This window comes from Heliangelus exortis, chromosome 5, assembly GCF_036169615.1.
Source record: "Heliangelus exortis chromosome 5, bHelExo1.hap1, whole genome shotgun sequence".
NCBI lineage: Eukaryota > Metazoa > Chordata > Aves > Apodiformes > Trochilidae > Heliangelus > Heliangelus exortis.
In genome coordinates, this window is record NC_092426.1 from 2,431,734 (window position 1) to 2,453,998 (window position 22,265).

The 22,265-nt window shown below is 50.0% G+C and overlaps 1 protein-coding gene across 7 annotated transcripts in view; it reads right to left on the reverse strand.

Annotated features, from left to right (window-relative positions):
* The window catches only part of NIN (ninein), a 61,860-nt gene that overhangs the window by 26,415 nt on the left and 13,180 nt on the right, over positions 1 to 22,265 (reverse strand). For all 7 annotated transcript variants that reach the window (XM_071745123.1, XM_071745125.1, XM_071745119.1 and 4 more), the window contains exons 3-12: positions 21,599 to 21,680; positions 13,956 to 14,125; positions 7,623 to 7,662; positions 6,143 to 6,330; positions 4,912 to 5,058; positions 4,277 to 4,444; positions 2,876 to 3,012; positions 1,386 to 1,526; positions 1,059 to 1,233; positions 240 to 350 (exon numbers count right to left, since the gene is read on the reverse strand). In XM_071745123.1, the coding sequence (XP_071601224.1) occupies positions 240 to 350; positions 1,059 to 1,233; positions 1,386 to 1,526; positions 2,876 to 3,012; positions 4,277 to 4,444; positions 4,912 to 5,058; positions 6,143 to 6,330; positions 7,623 to 7,662; positions 13,956 to 14,125; positions 21,599 to 21,680 (1,359 nt within the window). The remainder of the gene's footprint in view (positions 1 to 239; positions 351 to 1,058; positions 1,234 to 1,385; positions 1,527 to 2,875; positions 3,013 to 4,276; positions 4,445 to 4,911; positions 5,059 to 6,142; positions 6,331 to 7,622; positions 7,663 to 13,955; positions 14,126 to 21,598; positions 21,681 to 22,265) is intronic.

The following is a 22,265-nucleotide window of genomic DNA, read 5'->3' on the forward strand; positions in this document are numbered from 1 at the left end:
AGATGGCAGGAGGATTGCTTCACTGTAAGGGTCCCTACTCTTAATTAATACAAAACTGCAGCTCAGGTGGAATATCTTTGATTTCCTTAACTGAACCCAGTCAGGCAGCCCATGTCAGCAAGGGATGCTGTGCCTTGGACCCCAGGAGCCTCTGGCTGTCAGTTAAATTGGCAGCTTGAGTGTAGTAACCAAAAAAGCAATTTCATTCTGGACACATACTGGGAAGAGGAGGATTCTACCTTTTCAGCCAGGACATTTTCCAAGTTCCTCTGCAGTTTGCTTGCCAGACTTTCATACTCTGACAGTTTTTCTCCCGTTTCCAGTAGCTCGCTTTCCAGACGACTGTTCTCCTGGAGCAAACAAAACCCACAACAGCCTCAGCATTTGGAGAAAGAAAATATTAGCACGTGGGAACTCATTAGAAAAGAAAAAAATCTCCCCAGCATGTCAGAGCACGACACTGCTACAAGGCTTCAGCCAGCTGTGAACTTGTTACCCATGGATGGACAACCCCCTCTTGCCACAGCAAAACAGCAACTTCTGATATTTTGACTTTTGCTGAGTTTAAGTTAGATGTTACACAGCTGTCAGATTCAGATATAAATTGAGACTCAAGTGTTTTCTAAAAAAAAATGTTGGAAAAGGATGGTAGTCTAGGGTGAACTACATTAGACAGCAGACATTTTATCCAAAGCAGTAACAACAAACTTGCTTTAGAAATTTTTTTTGCCTTTAAAAAGAAGTATTTTAAGCTTCCTCAAGACATATAACCTCCTGGCTGGACAGCCAAACAGCCAGCAAAGCAGACAGCCCATCAGACAGCAGTACCCACACACACTCTGCACTTGATGGCAGCAGAGATTTGAACTTACAAACCCAACAAGTCACAAATCAACGTGACCCAAAAACCCAATTCTCACTGATATATGCCTCAGTCTTCCTGCTGAAATGAATTCCAGCTACCTCAACACAACCTCTTAACAAGGAAACATTGCTGCCCATTTCTGAGCATCCCTGACTTCCTGGGGAAAACACTGCCTGTTGTGAGTCCCTGTTACCTTCAAGGAAAGGGCCAGGCGGTCCCGGATGTAATTCTCATCAGTTTTCAGCTTTTCTATCTCCTGCTCCAGCTCCAGCCTTTGTTTATTGGCCTGCTGCAGGATTTGCTCCCGCTCTCTCCTCAGCTCATTCTTTAAAGCTCCAATTCTTTCCTTGTACTCCTCATCCAGCTTCCTACAGAAGGCACCAGAGACAAGAAGAGCTGGTAAGAAGCAGCAGAACCGCGAGTGCAGCTCGGTGGCCAGCAGCAGGCACAAGGCCTCAGCCACCGAGTCCCCGTGATGTGGTGACAAAAAGGAGGGAAGGAGTGAAGAGGGAGCCCCTACCTGAGGTTGTACTCATTCCGGCGCTCGATGGCAGCGTGGTGGTCATCCACTTCAGAGGCCATCAGGGATTTCAGCTTCTCAGCTTTTTCCAAGTCTGAGCGCAGTTTCTCTTTCTCTCTGGCCACCTGGTCAACCCTCTCCCTAGGGTAAGCACAGGCTTAGTCACCCTCCCAGCTCCCCAAAAGAAGGTACTGGCAGAAGGCTGATCACAGAAGACAGCCTTGGAAAGCTTTCCAAGAGTCTTTTGTCATCAGCTGCATTTAGGTGCTAGGTAGGAGCTTGCACACACAGCTCTGGTCCTGTCTTGGTATCCCCCCATGGGTCCTGAGACCTCAGCACATGAATTCCTCAGCTGAGGTCTTAAGCCCCCACCCCCAAAACTACCACACTGTGCCATTTTGCCAGGCCATTTTCTGCCCTATTTACTTGTTCTCATCATTTTGTTACCCTTCCCGTGTCATCTTACACTACATGCAATTTGGTTTTGATCACAAGTTTGTTAGATCTGCTACACTGAGCAGCTTTCTTGATGGGAACCTGAAAACAAATCTGTCTGCTGAGTGAACGTGAAGAATTTAGACATGTAGGTGCAAAACCACGGGAAGCCCCAAGTGAAACAGGCAGCTTGCAAACATGAGTAATAAACCATTAGGTAACAGGACACACATGGGCTTAATGACCTGCAGAAGTTATGAGGTGTTGCACGGGGGTGGATGATAAATATCTAAGCTATTCCAAGATCTACAGCACAAACAAAACAGCACTAGCTTGTGCACGTGGCAGATGGGTGCAACAGATACACCACAGGAATAAAACAGTGCAAAATCAAGGGTGCTGGGAGAGCAGGGGTCTCCAAGGTGGGGTGGGCAAAATGACCCCTTGGTGTATGGGAAGAAATGTTGGAGTTTCAGTATTGATTGACAAATTAATAAGTACACAGGGAAATATTTCCCATCCCTTACACTCTCTCACTGGAGAAGCCTGCACAGCAGGTCCAGTGCAGATTCAAACTGTGTTGACCTTCAAATGAAAAGAGTGGGGTGAATGGTGGCTTTGGACTTCACCCCCACCTCTATCATGTGGCAAAAGCTCTGTAATGCTACTGCAAGACATCAGTTGGAATTAAGGGTACCACTTATCAAATTGCACCAGCCTCTGCCTTAAGTTTTGCATTCCTTGGTCATTGATATGATCAGTAATATCTGCAGTGGCCATTTCCAGACAGCTGTGAGTGAGGCTGGGAACAGCCTGCTGCTTTGATTTTTTATTTTTTTCTAAAGCATATTTTTTCTGCAATACTTAGGTTTGGGTGCTTTAACCACCCAAAATGAAAGCTGAAAGTTTCTGACCACTCTGGTGGTCACAGAACCTGGCCTTCCAGCACCATGCTGATGCCCCTCAGAATCAATCAACTGCTACTTAAGCTCCAACTTGGCCAAAACAGAGAGGGCAGTGAGGAAGCAGCAGAGCTGGTGATCCCAGTGACTTACAGTAAGTGCCTGATCTCTGTTTTGAAGCTTGCAAGAGCTGCCTGGTGGACTCCATTCTTGGTTATTAAAAGCTCGTTTTCTAGCGCCAGCGTCAGCTCTGTTAAGTTCACCTTCCCATCCAAGCTGAAATCCAAAGCCTGCAAAGAGAAGGCATTGTTAGAGCAGAATGAGCTTCCCTGCCCTGCAGGAACCTGGAGACACTCGTGCATGAAGTGACAGAATAAAATGAGGAGGCTCAGGAAAGATCTTTGCTTGCTGATTAAGTTGTCACAAATGCCTCTGGGGAAATAAAGCAGACATCTCTGCCACCTTCCCGTGTTAAAGAGCTGCTGCCAGCTGCAGGGATGGAAAATGTCCTGCAAGACCAAAAGGAAATTAAGCCCACACCTGATTAAAAGTATTAATTCTCTAGAGGACCTAACCACACTGGTCTTTTTACATATTCAAATGCTGCAAGGAAGTGGTTGAGGGTGTTCATGTCAAGCAAAACCAGCTCTTGCAACAGAGATAACGCAGAAGAAGCCCTGTAGGAGGGATTTGAAAGCAAGGACACCCCCATGCCTCTATGAAACAATTATCAGCAGCAACTGCTTCTAATTTCCTTCAACTCAACCCTGCCAGGAGCATGAAGTGGGGTGCAGCAGGGCTAGTGGTGGGGCTGGAACTGCTGACACCAGAGAAACCACTCCAGTGACACCAGGAACAGAGCACATTACCAGTAGAAAGCAACAAGCAGAAAACCAAGTAAAGGTGAACTATGTGAGGCTGGAGAAAGCTGTAGGAGGTTACAAAGCTGGCCTGAAAGAGCCCAGGCTAGAAGTGAGTTTTAAAGCCTGAGCAATAGCAGAGTTTATTACAACCTGGAAGTTCATTATCTACTAAATGCCAAGAGAAACTTGCTGTCATTGCTGCTGGAAGCCCAGCAGTGGTCTCAGGACAGACATGTGAAATTACCTTCCCAGTCCACAGCTGCCACTGAGATGGACAGGGAAAGGGTTTACTTATTTGCCATTACCCTCTTACTCCAGACAATAAACCAGTAGTTACTGCACAGGGTTTCAAGTGCTGTCCTCCAGCTTGGCACAAGCAATAATCCAGGTCATACCAGAGCTAAAAGGTTGCAGCTATTCAGTGAAGTAAAGGAATTAAATTGCTTTCTACAAATATAGGTGACCTCTTTGAGCTAAGCTGGAGGTCACGTTACGTTTTTATCATTAACTTCTAGCTCACTGGGATGCACCATTGTTTCAGTGAAGGAAATTATTGGAGATGTCCCAGAACAGTCAAGACTCCCATTGCTGGGAAATTTAAAAGGGAATACAATTACCCAGCTACAATTTAAGAGGGAGGGGGGGGAAAAAAAAAAATGAATTAAAGGGATGAGATGGAGCTGAGTGTTACCTTCAGGATCTCCTGGCTGTTCTCTATGCCCTCCTGGTGCCAGCAGTCAAGGACATCCTCCACACAGCCATAGCCCATCCCATCATCCAGGCTGGAGAAGAGGCAGAAGCCAACGGTGCTGGGCATGGCCGAGGGGGTGGTCGTGCGCCTCCCGCTCTCATCGAAGGACTGCAGGGAGAGGGTGAAATGAGGCAGGGGCAGAGCCAGGCAGCTTCCCACCCCACCACGAGCAAGGCTTGGAAATGTAATTTTGCTAACAGTACTCTGGAGATTAAGGATTAAGGGGGCTGCTTGCCCTGACTGCCAAACAAATGCCCAGCGGGAACGCCGCTCCTGACCTCACACAACCAGGCACTTCGGATTTTATAGAAGTTGGAGGAGGAAGAGTTTCAGAGCCATCATCAGTGCTCAAAAAAAAAAAAAAGTGTTTTCCAACTGTCTGGTTTTGGTTTCAAGCACCATCTCCCCAAAAAAAGGATGCAGGGAGCATAGGCACAGATGCTTTTGCTATAGCCCTCAGCTTTCAGGCAAAGACGGGTTGTAGAATAGGGAGGAAACATGGAGGAGGAGGCAGGGTAGGTAGAATTTGCCCAGGACTTCTCACCCTCCTCCTGCTTTTACCCCGAGTTTCTCACCTGCATGGAGAGGTGTCGTTTCAGCTGCCTGTATGGAGTAGATGCTGAGGGTGTCAGCAACTTCCCATTTTTAAGCAAGCCATAGAAGAAGTCCTCTACACTCATGGTGCCATCTTGCTCCAGGTTACGGAGCACCTCTTCAATTACCTGCAAGCAGCAGGGGATAGAAATCACAACTGTTATAGCCTAAACCACCATGGGAGAGCAGGAAACATCCCATTCCCAAGGCTCCACAAAAAAAAAAAAAGTGTAAATCAAGAGTTTCCTGGTACTCTGCATCAGCTTAACACTGGCACAGCAACCTCCACACAGAAAACTTCAGAGCCACCTACACCAAGAAGACTCCTGGCTCATCTTGGAGCCTTTTTCTTGCAAGGCAGCATGAAAAACCCTCCTTTCATTCTACTCCTGAGACAGGGTGACCTCAGGAATTCAGTGCATGGCAGTGAGACAGATGCCAAACCCCCTCAGCTTGTGAAGCAAGCAGGTTGAAAAAAACCAAAGAAAGACACACTGCAAGGTTATAATAAATCTGTTTTATGCTCCAGGGCAGTCTGCTTTCTGAAGAGCAAGACCAACCTTATTAGGAACAGAGATGTTAAGATTAGTCTCTCACTCTCTTTGTCTCCAGTTAATTTCTTCCATTTTCTGCCTTAATATCCTGAAAACATTTGGTTGCAAAAGCTGCAAGGGGATACCTGCTCAGAAACATGCTTTTTGAAGGAAATGATTACAAGCCATGTTATTTTAACATGCAAAACAGTCTTTTTTTTTAATAAATCTAAATCCTAAATTGACAAGAGACTCTTCTGCTAAAGAAATAATTTTCTCGTGGACTCTTCCTGGAGGACAGAAACTGCCTGCAGGCCTTCTCAAAGTCAAAAGCAACCACCTATGAATATTTTAACCCATATTTACTGTCTAGCTAGAAGATTTCTGGGATTAAGAAGACATGCTTGGAATCTAGGATATGTTTTTAAATTCCAATTTACTCTGCCACTGCAGGAGAAGATGCACTCTACTGTGTTGGTAGGGCTGGCAGCTGCCTTCTGCTAGAGCAGCCTCCCACATCTGATAAGTTTGATACCAACAAACTCACTAGAAAGCTTCAAGCTGGAGCAGAAAGCTGCTTTCTAAGAAGCCACCTGTGAACCAGCACTTGTGCTTTAGGTTTGTGGTCAACAGCAGGACAGACTTTGGGTGAAAAAAAGGTCCATATGTGGCCACTCACCTCCCCAGCCACGTTTCGGAGCCCATACTGCTCACAAATGGAGATGAGCTTCTTACGGTTGAGGTGGCCATCCCTGGTGATTCCCAGGTGCTCACAGACCTCCTGTAGTTTCTCTTCTATCCAGTCTGGGGTGAGCAGGGATGCTCCAGGGGAGTTCAGGTCATCTGGGTTCCAGAAGCGCAGCTGCCCTGGAAATGGAGGACACGGCTCTGGTTTCTGCCCACCCACTGCACACCAGTGACCACCAGCAGACCCAGGGGCTCTGCATGTCACAGGGGACTCACTCCTGCAGCAGGCAGATCCATCAGAACTCAGGGGACCTGTTGCTTTTCCTCATCCTGCAAAGAGGACACTTGTAATTTTGGGTTGAGGCTACCAGCACAACTGTTGGACTCCACCAGAAGATCCTGCTCAGCATTCAACTTGCAGCTGCCACCACACGCAAGAGAACTCCCCTGTGATCTCCAGGGACATGTTTGGATCTGGTAGCCAGGGAAAGCTCAGCCTTGCAGCTTCAGAAACTGACAGGGGTGGAAAGGGGACCTTTCCTCTTCTGGACAGTTATGGGATGCAAGGAGAGGACTGAGCCAGTTGTACATCCATATTTACCTTAACCAGGCTGAGAACATGAGTGGTTGCCTCTCTCCATAAACATCACCCCTCAGGTGGAGCTGCCTGGAATTCCCAAATCCCGTTTGAACGTAAACTGTAATGTATGTTTTGCTCTAAGTATTTCCAAACACCCTTCCAGAGGAAATAAAAAAACCCAATAGCCTTCAGCTGAACACATTTCCTCTACCTCCAGCAAGCCCCTGGAGCACAGCCTCACCCTGCTGGAAACACTGACTAAACATAAAGCAGCCAGAGCTTGCTCAGCTGCAAGGCCACCTTATCACCCTGGAGCTGGGAAAGGGGATTTTGGAATAAAAAAAATAAGTGTCACAGGATTGGGAAGGGGACAGAGAGCAGCTGAAACAGGGCAGAGGTGCTGAAGTGATGAAAAGCTGCCTGGCTGGGTCATAGACACATCTTGGAGTGCTGGGGGCTGGTGCCAAAGCCTGATGGTCACCCTGGGGGGGGTCACCCTGCTCTCCCTCACAAGACAATTAGGAAATATTTAATGACTGATCTGTGCTGACATTGAGTGCCAACCCTGTCCCACTAGAGCCTGCAGCCCTCAGGGCAGGAGCAAGGACCATCCCTGGCTGGTGCTCTGGGTATGCTGGGACATGAGGAGGGAAAAAAAGAGGGCAGGGAGGGTGAGACACAGGACTGTGCCTTCCCAGGAGCCCTGCTTTAGGTTTTTTTAGCTTTCATTCCCAGCTCAGAGCTTGCTTGCTTCCCAAGCTCTGCACCACACCAGGCCAGGGCTGCTCAGTGCACCCATCTGGCCTGACCCCATCTCCAAGTGCTCCTCTGGTTCATTTTCAAAGCTGCAAAGAGAATAAGCACACAAACAAGTGCTGCTATTTGCTCTTACCCTCAGCCTCATACTCCTCACTGTCTTGCGTCTTCCAGTGCTGGGGAGAAAACAAAAGGTTTCTGAGTTATTACTATTGCAAGACATCACCCCTATGAAAGAGGCTCCACAATCAGCATCAAACAAGCTACAGGGCTCCAGCAACGTTGCCAGACTTTCATCTCCCCACTCCCCAGGGGCTGGGGCTGGCAAGCCACAGCTCTTTGATGCTGCCTGCTTCTGGCAAGCAAGGTGCTGTGGTGGGGATGAAGCACAGCTGCAGCAAAAGGCCCCTAAAGGTCCCTAAATAACCCAGGAGAGGAGGCAGATCAGAGTCCAGAAGGTTGGTGAGAAGGGAGGGAAAGATCTTCCCTCCAAGCAAACCATGCTGCTTGTCTCAGACGTATCAAGATAATGAGGAAGATGGAAGATCTGTGTCCAGTTCTGGAGAAAGACATGGAGGTGTTGGAGTGAGTCCAGAGGAGGCCCTGGAGCTGCTGGGAGGGCTGGAGCAGCTCTGCTCTGGAGCCAGGCTGAGAGAGTTGGGGGTGTTGAGGCTGGAGAAGAGAAGCTGCAATGGGGAGACCTTAGAGCACCTTCCAGTGCCTGAAGGGGCTCCAGGAAAGCTGGGGAGGGACTGGGGACAAGGGCAGGGAATGATAGCACAAAGGGGAATGGTTTTAAACTGGAAGAGGAGAGATTGAAATGAGATCTGAAGATAGTTTAGTGTGAGGGTGCTGAGCCCCTGTCCCAGATTGCCCAGAGAAGCTGTGTCTCAGCCCAGGTTGGATCAGCTCCACAGCACTGGGAGCAGGGCAGAAGGACACTGTTGGAAATGATTTCCCCATGTACTACATCTTGTGTTCTCCCTCCTGCCCTTGTACCAGCTGAGGGTTGTTCACTCACACAGGATGCTCAGCAGTATTAACTTCTGGTTTTGCAACAGCATGGGCAGATGTTACTTCTCCACCGTTACAAGTGGGTCCTTTGGCACACATGTGACTGATGGATTTGAAGTCAAAGTCACCCAGGACATAAAGAGGCTCTAAATCATCATATAAAAGTTCAGTGCATCTCATTCAGATTACAGCTAAAAGCCATTAATCTACAAGGTTACCATGGAAACTAGATTAGGTCACTGGACTTTTTTTAGCTCTGCTGCTTGCTCCCCTCCTTTCAGCTGCTGGACCAGGCATCTTGTCATAGCCCTCTGCTTTTGGGGACATCCACAGGAACTGGGGAGACCTTTGGATGGGCACGGGGGGGGGGGGGTCTCAACCTCTGCTTTCTCAGGCAGAAATCAGCCTGGTGGAGATAGGTCACAGACAAGGCTGGAACCATCATAATTTATAAGATTGCACCAGGAAGCTGCAAATTTTGGCCCCAACAAGTGCTGTTCAGCTGGCAATGCCATCAAGGTGTTAAAATGGCAGATTTCCAGCTTGTCCAACAAACCATCAGGATGAGGACACAAAAAGCAGGAGCTGAGGCAACAGGTACCACCACCAAATTACCACCTGCAAAGGCAGAAAACAGCCTGTGTTCCCAAAAACGTGTGACCCAACACCACCCCAGCCCCAAACAGACTCCCCAAGGAAGCTGTGGCTGCCCCATCCCTGGCAGTGTCTCAGCCCAGGTTGGATGGGGCTTGGAGCAACCTGGGCTGGTGGGAGGTGTCCCTGACCATGGCAGGGGGTGGCAATGGAGGAGCTTTAAGGTCTCTTCCAACCCAAACCAGTCTGGGATTCTATGAAATGCAGTGACCAACATGGTGCTGGGAGATGGCATCTCTGGGTGCTGAGTAGTGCCACCACCCTGCAGCCACCCATCCTTAGGGTGGTGGGACCACCAAGGGGATGCTCAGAATAAAAGGGAGGGGGGCAGGGGTGGGTGTGTGTCCACTGCTGCATCCAAACCCTGCATAAACACCACAGATGTTTTAATACAGAACTAGAGGTAAACCATTTCTAGCACCAAACTCTCTCATTTGGTGTCCCAGGACAGGGTAGGGGACAGAGAACAAAGGTGCTGAAGTGATGAAAAGCTGCCTGGCTGGGTTACAGACACATCTTGGAGTGCTGGGGGCTGGTGCCAAAGCCTGATGGTCACCCTGGGGGGGTCACCCTGCTCTCCCTCACAAGACAATTAGGAAATATTTAATGACTGATCTGTGCTGACATTGAGTGCCAACCCTGTCCCACTAGAGCCTGCAGCCCTCAGGGCAGGAGCAAGGACCATCCCTGGCTGGTGCTCTGGGTATGCTGGGACATGAGGAGGGAAAAAAAGAGGGCAGGGAGGGTGAGACACAGGACTGTGCCTTCCCAGGAGCCCTGCTTTAGGTTTTTTTAGCTTTCATTCCCAGCTCAGAGCTTGCTTGCTTCCCGAGCTCTGCACCACACCAGGCCAGGGCTGCTCAGTGCACCCATCTGGCCTGACCCCATCTCCAAGTGCTCCTCTGGTTCATTTTCAAAGCTGCAAAGAGAATAAGCACACAAACAAGTGCTGCTATTTGCTCTTACCCTCAGCCTCATACTCCTCACTGTCTGACAATTAGGAAATATTTAATGACTGATCTGTGCTGACATCGAGTGCCACCCCTGTTCCACCAGAGCCTTGCCTCAGAACCCCCCAAAACCACAGCAACTCCCCAAACACCAAGAGGCTGAGTATAGATGGGGAAGGAGCTCGGAACCCACTGCCACCACCCCTGAGGAGCTGCTGTGACTTCCCCTCCCTATTCCAGGAACTCCGGAGGGCTCGGGGGTCCCTTTTGTGTGGCGGGGGCTCCGGGTGGGTCCCCGCCGCTGGAGGAGGGTCCGTGTCAGGCAGAGCATTGTTCCCTGTCCCCGGTGGTGGCACAGCTGGCCGGGGGTCACCCCCGTCGGTGGGCTGGGGTCCCAGGAACGGGTCATTATGATTCTGTGGGCTGGGATGAGGAGCAGATGGCCGGGGGGCTTTCAATGCTCCTCACCCCGCCAGCTCCGGGGAGCATCTGCAGCCTGGGCCGCTGCCTCGCCACGGCCTCTCCTCATAATAAGGAGGCAGCAACCTCTTCCCCTCCCTTCTTTCTCCCGCCATCTGCCTCAGCCAGACAGAACCTTTGTTCTCCGTCAGCCCATATTGCTAATTAAAATGAGGCTGCACCCGGCCTGCTCCGCACGCGGCAAGGTGAGCCCCGGCGCCATGGCTGACAGGGGCCCTGCGGCCCTGCCCTGGCTGAGCAGCTGGAGAGAAGAGCATGGAAAAGATGGAGAATCCCCAGAATCCCGGGAAGATGGAGAATCCCCACAACCCCGGGAAGATGGAGAATCCCCAGAATCCCGGAAAGATGGAGAATCCCCACAATCCCAGAAAGATGGAGAAGCTCCACAACCCCGGGAAGATGGAGAATCCCCACAACCCCAGGAAGATGGAGAATCCCCAGAATCCTGGAAAGATGGAGAATCTCCACAACCCCAGGAAGATGGAGAATCTCCACAATCCTGGAAAGATGGAGAATCCCCAGAATCCCCAAAAGATGGAAAATCTCCACAACCTGCTCTGCAAACTGGGCCAGAGTCACATCAGAAATGCACTTTTTTCAGAGGAAACAAGCCCTGTCCCCCAGCTGCTATCTTGCAGGTATTGGCTTTACAGAATCGTTGTTTTGGTTGGAAAAGAGCTTTAAGATCATCAGGTCCAACCATTAACCTAACCCTGAGGAGTCCACCCCTGCCCCATGTCCCTCATCCTCCACATCTCCAGGGCTCTGAAACCCCTTCAGGGATGATGGGGACTCCAGCCCTGCCCTGGGCAGCCTGGGCCAGGCCCTGACAACCCTTTCAGTAAAGACATTTTTCCTAATATCCTATCAATCTATAGGACTTTCAAAGCCTCACATTCACGCATCATGGACCTAAAGATGAAGAGTTTCAGCCTGAGCCTCCCAGAAGGTTTTGTTCTGGGAGGCCACACCATGCTGGAAACCACTCTGTGCAGCAGAAGCAAACACATGGATGCCTGGGGACAGTGGCTTTGGCAAGAGCAAAGCTGGGACTTGACAGTCCCAGCAGTTTCTGCAACCTACAAGTAGTAGGGACCTTTCCCAGAGCACAGCCAACAGCTGGGGAAGAAGAGATGACAGATGCTGAGATTTGGAAGTCCACGTGGCCCTAAGACTGGCCACATCTGGCTCTGCTGCTGGGGACTCCTCAGGCAAAGGGTTCTACCACCAGCTTGGGGGCTTGGGACCTCCTGGCCACTAAATCTGCTCCCCATCCCAACCTCACACCACCACCACCACACTGATCATCATCAGGTGCAAAAAAGGGAATAACAGCAAGGCCACAGCACTTCCCAAGCACACTTGGCCAACTCGTAGCTGCCATGGGCTCAAAAGCCCAACAAGACCCATCACCCAGATCAAGAGTTCAGGACAAATTCAGCTGACAGCCAGGGCCAGAGGTGCCCATCTTCAACCACCACAAGCTTTCACACTTTTTCTACATTTCTAGATGCTCTCAGGGCTGCAGGTCCATCACATCTATAAAGCTGCCAGAGCCACTCGTTTCTCATCACTTGGTGCCATCCATGGGGACAAACTCAGAAGGAACCTCAGGATCTCTACGGCACCCTCTGCTCCCAGCAGGCTCAACACTGAATTCCATCCCAGCTGCTCATGCCTTTGTCCAGTGGCATCTGGAAAGCCAGCAGGGATGGAAGTGGTGGAGCACAGACCAACCCCTTCTTCCAGCCTCTCCTCTCATGTTTACAGAGATGAGGAGGGGAAGGAAGCCTCTCAGACAGAGCCTGAGCCCTTTTAATTGGCATGGGTTGAAAGAAAGCACCAATTAAGCCACACTGCCCCAGTTCTCAGGCTGGCTGGGCTGCAGGCAGGCTTGGGGAGCACTGGCAGCAGACTGTTTATAGTGCAGCAAGAGGAGAGAGGGCAAAGGCTGATGGCTGTGCCAAGAAGTCAACGTCTCAGGAGTCTCCAACACTGCCCAGCATTTCAGCCCTGGCACCCCAGATGCCTTCAATCAACTAATTTCTCCACACCCTCAGAGAATCTTCTTTTAGAGAAGAGACAGTGATGCTGATAAAGATGAAAAGTGGGGATTTCACAAATTTGTCTCATTTTTGGCTCATGCTGTGAGAACATTAACCATCCCACGTGTCCCTAAAGGTGAACCACTGCCAGGAGACTGATGCAGCCCACAGGGAGCACACAGCATCCTTGTGTACCAGTTAAGTTAATTGCCTGACCTGGTTAACAGACTATCCTGTTACACCTCCTTGACAGCTAAAACAGGGGAGTAAGATTAGAGTGGCCTCTTCTATCGAGGGCATCACTTCCCTGGGGACCATGGGCAGATTAACCTTGATTTCAAGGTCAAGCAGCCCATGTGGTTCAGAATGAGCATCCCCATGGGGGTGAGGAAAGGCTACCCAGAACAGGATAAAGAAACTGGCTCTGGTGGAAAAAGATCTCCTTCAAGGTGGTTTATTATTTCCCCCCCTCCTCTTATTTTTAAGCTCAGCTGTGCAGGAGCAACACTGGGAATGGGAAATTTCTCCCTTGCTTCCCCATGCAAGGTTGGGCATCCCCCCCATCTCTAGGAAAGCACAAATAAAGCCAAGGGAGAGAGAAGGAGGGGAGGAAGCAGCAGCATTTTTCCTCCTAACTGGAAAACAGGCAAGGCTGAATTGACAATATTTGGCAAACTGGGGCAGGCTGGAACAAGCCCAGCTCTGGGGAAATGCTGCTGTGGCCAAATGCTAAGGCAGGCCACCAAACCCAACCCCTCTTCACTTTCTGCTTTTCTGTTCTGGAGAAGCAAGAGGAGCCTTCTAGGGTTGAAAGCATGAAGAGAGCCACTAATTTTGATCACAAAACCAGAGGGAGAAAAAAAAAAAAAGATTTAACTAGATTTTTAAGCAAACAGATCAGAGAACCATCATGGTTGGAAAGGACCTTCAAGATCATCAAGTCCAACTGTCAGTCCCACACCACCTTAACCACTAAATCAGCTCCTGAAGCACCACATCCACCTGGTTTTTGAATGCCTTCAGGGATGGTGACTACACCACCTCCCTGGGCAACCTCTCCCAGATGTATGGGCATATGTGGACCACAGGGCTGTGCATCACCAAACGTGCATTTGGAACATTATGAAGACATCTGCCTGCTGCCAAGCTCTGCTGCTCACCACCCATTTCCCACCTCCCAGAGAGCCCCAAGGACACCCAAACAACCTTGGGATGGTGTAAGGAGCAGCTAAGATGGTGGTGGGGGGCGAGTAATGAGATTTTTGGGCTAATGAGATTTTTCAGGGGGAGGCGATGAGATTTTCAGCCCAGCTCCTTCCCACTGACCTCTTCACAGCTGCTGGAGGCAATGTGGGGGGGATGTGGCTCCTCACTCAGTGGCTCAATGACTGTCACCTCAGCAAAGTCCTCCACCTCCTCCTGGAACTCGGGCAGGGAGCGCCGGCCGTAGCGTTTGCCACCTTTGATGTACTTGGGCTGTGCTTCTGGGGAAGAATCTGTGAAATTCAAGCACAAAACAAGTCAAAAAGATTTTTTTTTTTTTTCCCCCCCCCCACAGATCCACCTCCTGGGTCACAGCACCCAGTTGCCACCATCATCACCCCGGGCACTCACCAGTGGTGACTCCTTTCCACTCCCCTCACCATGGCATCAGGTTAGAATTGGTCCTCCCCCCACCCAAAAAAAAAAAAAAAAAATCCCAAACCAATGCTGTTGCAAAGTAGAATCAAGGCTCCAACTTCCTCACCGTTCCCCAATTCCAAGATCAAGATTGCTCCATTAACAGGATGGGGGGAAAAAAACCCCAACCCTCTCACAGCCTCAGATGGCAGTGCAATTAAGTCTCTGCTTCTTGCTCTAATCTTCATTACCAGCAATGGGCAGGTTTAATTAGGGCCAGCATTGCTCTTAGGCAGCTCAAGTCTCCAGTTTACCCAGACACCAGGGTGAGCTTTTGGTGGATTTCAATCACGACTCAGTTAAAAGTGTGAAAACAACCGGGGTGAGTGGGGAAAAAAACCCAAAACCCAAATAAATTAAATCAGGCAATTTTGGGGACAAACATCTACCCCCTTGGGGGGCTGACAATGAGCAGCTGATCCGGGTGACAACAGGGCAGGTCCCAGCTTGTGCTGTGCAACTAATGCCAACTGCAAGATCTAAATAACCCTTTGGAGTCATCATCTAATTACAGGGGTCTCGGAGGCTGCTCTCACATTCCACAGTTCCAGCTTCCTGCAGCAGCCTCCTGCCTTTGGGGACTGAATTATCCCGGAGCACTCATGGACTCAGGGATCAAAACAAAAAAATAAATAAGCACGTTTTGGGGTTACTTCCAGCAAGAGTCATACGACATCTGGAGCAGGGGGCAAATTAAACACAGGACCAAATTAACCAGGGATTCAATTAGGGAAAGGCTCTCTGCTGTGCTTTGTTTCAGTGTTTGTTAACCTCCCCATCAAACCCCCACCCCAGGACTAGATCATCTTTATTTTCTGCCACTTGCAGCACACCGAGGCAGTGACAAGAGCAGCAGCTTTTTAAATTTTTTATTTGCAGAGAGCTCTGGTACCAAATAAATGCAGGAGTGCAATACTAATAAGGCAGAGGGAAGCTGTTCAATCATTGACAAACAGTACACAGCAAGCAGCGGGTCCCTAAACCCCCCTCCCCTGCCCAAACACCTCCTTGGATAATATTCCTTTAGATATGGAAGCAGGCTTCAAGCTTGTTAGAGGAAAAAATATTCTGCAACTTAGCTATGCAATGAATTATAAAATACACAGGACTAGGAGTCCTTTGATTCCTCCAGCCTCCAGCTCCGAGCCCTCCATATTGCAGCTCTAGGGAACAAACCCAGAGCCCGTGTTTGAACAAGGCCATTTTAACAAGATTTGCTGCAGCTGGGACTCACACATGAAAGTTGTGTGATGAAGTGCACCGATAGAAAAATCGCAATGAGACAGAGTGATTAAGGAAGAGCCTGAGAACAAAAGCAAACCTTATCACTCCCATTAAAGCCTGCCCGGTGGTGAACAATCTCCATCCAGCAGCTCTCTCTCAAATGCTAATATTTGTGGCTACTCATTCACCCGTTTATTTTCTCCCCCTCCCTGCTCCCCCCCATCCCTGCAGAAGAGGGTTTTTTATGGGTTTTTTGTTTGTTTGTTTTTTGAGAAATGATTTTTCTTCCTCTAAGACAGCAACGCACCTCTGTGCCCATCTGTCTTTGGAAAGATGGGGGGGGGGGGGGAAGGGAAGAATCCATAATTTAGCAATAATAAAGCTGTGGCTTCATTTCATTCTGGATTTCCTAATGCCCAGAAGAATCCTCTTTCCATCCACCCCAACAGTGTTTGAGCACTGCTGCAGCTGGAAATCCAGGTAACCACTGGTGCCTCCACACCCTGCAAGAGCTTTAATGGGTACATGGGAATGGGTACATCTTGAACTTTTGGGGTCCAAGCATTTGTGGACTGCTGGGCTGGTTTCCTTCTCACTTCTTTGCTCTGAGCTCCTGCTTTGTTTTGCCTCTGCAGAGAAAACTTGTGAACAACCCCAGGAGGGAAAGGTGATCCCTCATGGTTTGAGAAGAACAGAATGTTTAACTCCTGCCTTGCAAAGCTCCAGCTTTGAAGCAGGCTGCACCCAAACCCATCTGACTGAGGGGATCCTCTCCCCATTAGCAGCTTGGCCACCCTGACATCCCCCTTCCAGAGCCAAGGTGGTTCTGTTGACACTGAGCTACAGATTTTCCCCTTCAATCCTCTTATGGGTCCATGGCCACCACACCAACATAAGAGACCACATCCTCCAGCCCCATCCATCCCTGGGACCATCAACCTGTCCTCTTCACAGCAAGCCCCCCACACCGTGTCTGGCCACTTCCACACATGCAGCACCCTCTAAATCCCTCCATCCTCCAAGATTTTCCAACCCAACCCTCCCAGCAGGGCCACTGGTGCTCTCCATGCTCCCACCATCCCAGTCCTTAGGGAAAGCTGAGCACACACACCAGCAAAAAGCAGCAGAGTGCAGAAAGTTCACTGAACAGAATTTCTCATTTCCAGCCCAAAACTGCTCGGGAAGGATGGAAAGAGCTGCTCAAGCCACATGTGCTGTCAAAGACACATCAAGAAACCGGAGGGAGATGTCAAAAATCAACACTTCCAACAAGGCAGATGCACACGAGATGGTCCTAGGTGCCATTTATCCCAAAATACATCCTGAATTTACACCAAGGGGAGGCTGTTCTTGCTCCAGCCTGGCCTCTGGTACCCCCCTGAAGCCAGCAGCAAAGTGAGGGGCTGCTTCCCAGAGATCCTCAATATTCTGCAGCTCACAAACTGCCAAGAAAGAAGCAGGGGGGGAAGGGAAAAAGAAAATAGGTCGAAACCTCCCTGCTTCCTACAGCCCTGGGCGACATGTGGGCTTAGTAAAACACACACTGTGGAACTGACACCTAATTAGACACTGGGGTCTTGTCATCCCCCCCTCACCCCCCAAACTGTCCCTGGCCTGGGGGTGGGAGCAGGAGCTGCCAAGAGAGCCAGGTTCTTGCCTTCCTACCCCACTGCCCAAGGGGAGCTTGTGCCCTTCCCTCCCTCCCAAATAACCCCTGAAAAAAAAATACCCCAAACCAACACAACCCTAAATCTGCATTTCAGAAGAACCCCCCCGACTCTCCTGATTTAAGCACTGCAGGCAGAAGCCATCACTCTCTGCCCAGCTCACTCCCCCTCCCCACATCCATCTCAGCAGTTGAACGTCTCCATGGTTGGAGATTTACACTTGTTTTTTCTGCCTTTCTGTGCTAGATAAGTGCCCAGCATCAAAGCCACCGAGCACAGACAAAAGGAGGTTTAGAGAAGGAAGACCCTCACCCTCCTCCCCAACCCCCCCCCCCACCCCCAGCCTGTCATCTAGAGGTGAAATTAATTTCTTTGCTGCTTAAGATTTGGATGGAGGGATCCTTTTCACAGCAGCAGTCAGCACATCACAGCTCGGATCTGCTAAATCCTAATCCCCTGGGACACCAGGTACTGCCTGAGCTCCTCCTTGTCCCTGTTCCACAATTCAGGCTCAGCAATTGAGGTGGAGAAGGGAAGCAGCAGGGTCACAGTGGCCCAAGACCAAGGTATTTTGGCCCAGAAACATTTCCTGTGCCTAAAGCTGTGGCTGCCCCATCCCTGGCAGTGTCTCAGCCCAGGCTGGATGGGGCTTGGAGCAACCTGGGCTGGTGGGAGGTGTCCCTGACCATGGCAGGGGGTGGCAATGGATGGTTCTTAGTTTCTCTTCCAACCCAAACCAGTCTGGGAGTCTGTAAATCACCCTTGTCCCCACGGTGGCACCAGTTCTATACCTGTCCCCACCCAGTTCTGCTCACAAAACCCAAGCTCTACAGCCTTCCCTTGTCAGTGGGATTCCTGCTAGGGCACCATCTCCACCAGCTCCTCTTAGGGAGGACAAATTTGATTCTGTGCTGGGAAGAAAAAAAAAAATAACCCCAAGAGCCTCTCCTGACCGCACAGAGATGGCGTCAAACTGCTCTTTAATTTGTCCTGGGTGTTCCTGTAATCCCCTGCTCCACCCTGCTAATCCCTCCCCATCCAGGCTTCCAAGGCTCAGAGCTGACTTTTTATTTGCCATAATGGGGAGGAAAAAAGCCTGATTATTTCCCCCCACGTCCCCCTCTCAAACACCCACCTGATTTTTTTTCCTTTCCCCTTACATCTCATTGCCCTCAGTCACCCCCTTATTGCTACAGGGATCCATGGACCAAGAGCACTGGTGGCAGCAGCACCCAGCCCAGGTCCCACGAAGCTCCCAGCACCCATGGGCTCAGTCCCTGGTCCAAACATCTCTCCAAAGCACCAAACCCTGGTAATTTGGGCTACAATTCACCCCCACACCCCAGCTTTGTCAGGCAGCTCTACGAAGGCTCAAGGTGCAGCTGGGGGTGATGGGCTCCCCAGCACTCACACTCCTCCCCCTCTGCATTCAGGAACATTATTTCAAGACCCATTCCTGTTTTTCCTGGAGTCTTCCCCATTTCTTTACCCACCACTTCCTGGCAGAGCTGGGGTTTGCCCAGCCAGCTGATGCTCTGGTTGGCAGCTGGGGCTCTGTCCCCAAACCAATATCCTGGAGGGGACAGAGCTGCTGACAGGGGCACTGGGAGCTCTGCCCACCCTGCTTCCCAGGCAAAATTACCATCCTGATAGGACCATCCTCCCTGACAGCCTTTTAAGCTTCTTTGCCAAGAAAAAAACCCCCAAAATTAGCATATTACCAGCTTCTCTCCACCGGCCTGAGTGCCTCTCCCACCTGCTGTTTCACACACACCCAAAAAAACCCCAAAAAACCAACCAAACAGGGAAACCCCCATCAGGCACTTCTGCAGGAACTGCTTTTGCATCCCATGACAGTTTTGGTTCCTCCTCCCCATCCTGTGGGTCCTGCTGTGTCCCCAGGGGCTGCTCCATCACCCACAGGCTCCCTGTGCTGAGCTGTGATCCCTGTGCTGAGCTGTGCAGCACCCATGGGGACAGCATCCCCGTGTCCCCTCAGCCAGGTAGCACCCAGCTGGGCTGGAAGACACGTGTCCCTTCCAAGGGACATCCCCATCACTCGTGTCACTGGGTGAAACCACAGCACCCAGGCACTTCCTTGCAGAGCAAACTCTCCAAGATGCAGCAAACACCCTTAAAATCTCTCTCTCTCTCTTTTTTTTTTTTTTTTTTTTTTTTTTTTAATCCCCCTAAATTAAATTTTCATTCAAATGATACGATTTAAAGCTCTTAATTTTTTTTTTTTTTTTTTTCCCCCTGAGCCCGGGGCGGGCTGGAACACCAGCACTTCCCCACACTCCCTGACAGTTTGACACCAACAGCACAAAGCTGCTTGTTCACCAAATCTTGAGTTTGATCTAAATTAAAAGCAGCAAAGACTTCAGCATTAACAGACCTGTCAGAACACATTAAAAATTAAATGCCTCCCAGGCCAGCCCCGTGCAGGCTCCCTACCTGCCCCCCCCGTGCCCTTCCATTACCTGCCCTGCCAAACCCAGCCAACAAACCTGTCCCCAGGGAGGGCTCTCCAGCTGCATTTGCAATCCCCCCCCCTTTCCAAATTTACCCCTTTCTAGAGGATTTATTTATATTTAAATCAAGCTGGAGCTTCTCAGCCATATGATTCCCCAATAATCACAGAGTGCTGGATTAGTTCTGGTTCACCGGGGCTGCCTCCTGCTCCGTGCCAGCTCTTTTCCAAGGGGTTGGAAGGGATGGCAGGAGATCTGACCCCCCCACCCAGCATCCCAGGCACCTATGAGGCTCCCCCCTTACTCCCCAGCACCCACTGATCTGCATGAAAAAACTGCATGAGGGAATGCCAAGTGTAAGAGCTGTCACCCCCCACCTCCCCTGGAGCATTAAGAGCTTTGGAAACAAAGGGTGGGGCGAAATAACAGCAAAAAAAAAAAAATTAAAAATTAAAAATAAATCCATTGATTGCCTTCTCTTGTGGGGTTTGGAGGTGGTTTAAGGGGGAAAGTTGTTTTGCTGAGCAGGGTGGGATGTTCCAGCTGAGCTGGATGGTCCAGGAGAAGAAACCTGGAGCTTCCCCCCCTCTCCCCCCTCCCCATTCTAAGCTGTTTTCTCCTTTGGGGATTTCACTCTCCTGCTGCTCCCAAGGCAGGATTAGGGATTTACATACAGGTGTGAGCCCTCAGCAGCCCACTCCAGCTGGAGCTTGGGGGGACTCAGCCCTCACCCTGGCCCCACACCTCCCCAGTGCTTCCAGCATCACCAGCCCCTTCTGCACAGGGAGGGAGGGAGGGGGACATGACACCAAAGCTGTGACCTTTTTTTCCCTGCTGGGGGTCTAAAAAAGCCAATTTTTAATCAGAATCTTAGAATCCCAGAGTGGTTTGAGTTGTAAAGGACCTTAAAAATCACCCAGTTCCAACCCCCCTGCCACAGGCAGGGACACCTCCCAGCAGACCAGGTTGCTCTGAGCCCCATCCAGGAAAAAGGAGGAAACAAGGAGGAAAAAAAGTAAGGATAAAGGAAAAAAATCAGACAGCAAGGTCTTGCAGCACCTGCTGCTTTCACTGACCAGCCCCAACCTGGTTTGTCAGAGGACTCATCTTGTCCAGAAGCACCTCTAGAGCAGACTGGGAGAAAAAGTCACCTGGGAATAACTTTCTACAGGACCCAGGAAACCATAAATAGACTTCACAAACCCAAAAATCAATGTGAGCCAGGAGGGGAACCTCTGTCTCCAGCAACCCAGCTCCAGCAGGAGAGAATTTCCCCTCCATAACCTTCACCCAAGCCCAGGAGCATCCGACCAGCAGAGGTTTTTGGTGAGTGCTGTTCCCTGAGCCAGACCCCACTGGCTTAGCCCTGAGGCACAGCTCCAACCCTCTTGGCCAGGCATCTGTGGCCCAGGTGCCACCACCTACCTCAGGGCCTGGCTCCTGGCAAGCCCTGAAGCATTGGAAGGGAGGGCAAAGGAAAAAAAAAAAACCCAAAACAGCAGGATGAAAGCAGCCATTTGGTTGCCTGCCCGGAAGCATCCACTGCAGCTGGAGAGCTCCTAAAGCATCCCTGGCCACCAGAGATGGAGAGAGCTCAGCACATTTAGGAGCCATGGGATATCTTGAGCAGCTGAAGTGGTGTTAGCTGTCTACACACAGACATCACGTGCCTCCCTGGGCATTTAGATCATGGTAATGGGATATAAATATCTAATAGCTCAGAAAATGCTTTGGTACAAGGCTCTGCAACAGACCCGAACTCTCCCTTCTCCTTAAGTCTAAGCATCCAAGCAGAAGAGTTTCTCTCAGCAACTAAAAAGCATTTTTGTCTTCTAAGATGCTCTGTCAGAGCCACCCAAACCTCCTTTGCCAAGAGAATTCTCTCTCTCTTGAGAAATCCCTTTGTTTTAGAGAATTTAACTGGTACCTGTTTCTTGGAAGTGCTCTTCATTTGAGAGGGTTCTGGATAGGATGAGGATAAGTGCTTCTTTAAACTGGTCAAAATGGACCTGCAGGGAAAAAAAAAAAGGAAGACAGGAAGAAATCAACTGGTGCAGGTATTTAAATATCAGGACAATAATCCTGCAGGAAGATGGGCAGCAACCCGAATCTCTCAGACCACCACTGAGCCCCTCAGCAAGGGATGTGAATAAACCTCAGCTTGTTCAGTTTTGGGGCCTGGAGAAATGACAAGAAGCAACATGAAGACCCAGCCAGTGCCTTCATGAAAAAGATGATTTTTATCAGAGTGACCCAAAGCTACTGCTTTAAGGCATTAGTTAGGTTCTTCCATCAATAAACTTCAATAACAAATGCAGAGGAGCAGGGAGCATCTTGATATGACCTGGCTGTGAGATACCAACCCTGGCCAGCACTGAAATGCTCCACTAATCAAGCTCCAAAAAACATTTTCCAAAGTAGAGAGCAGCAAGGTGCAGCCTATCCAGAGCAACCCTGCCCTGGCTGCAGCTCTGCAAAGGTTGGACTGGAAATACCAGGTCTGGAGCTCAGGTATTGGGAAAAACAAAGAGGGATGATGGGTACCACTGGGGTTGTTTGGTTGGTTGGTTTTTCCCTTTTTTTTTTTTCCCATC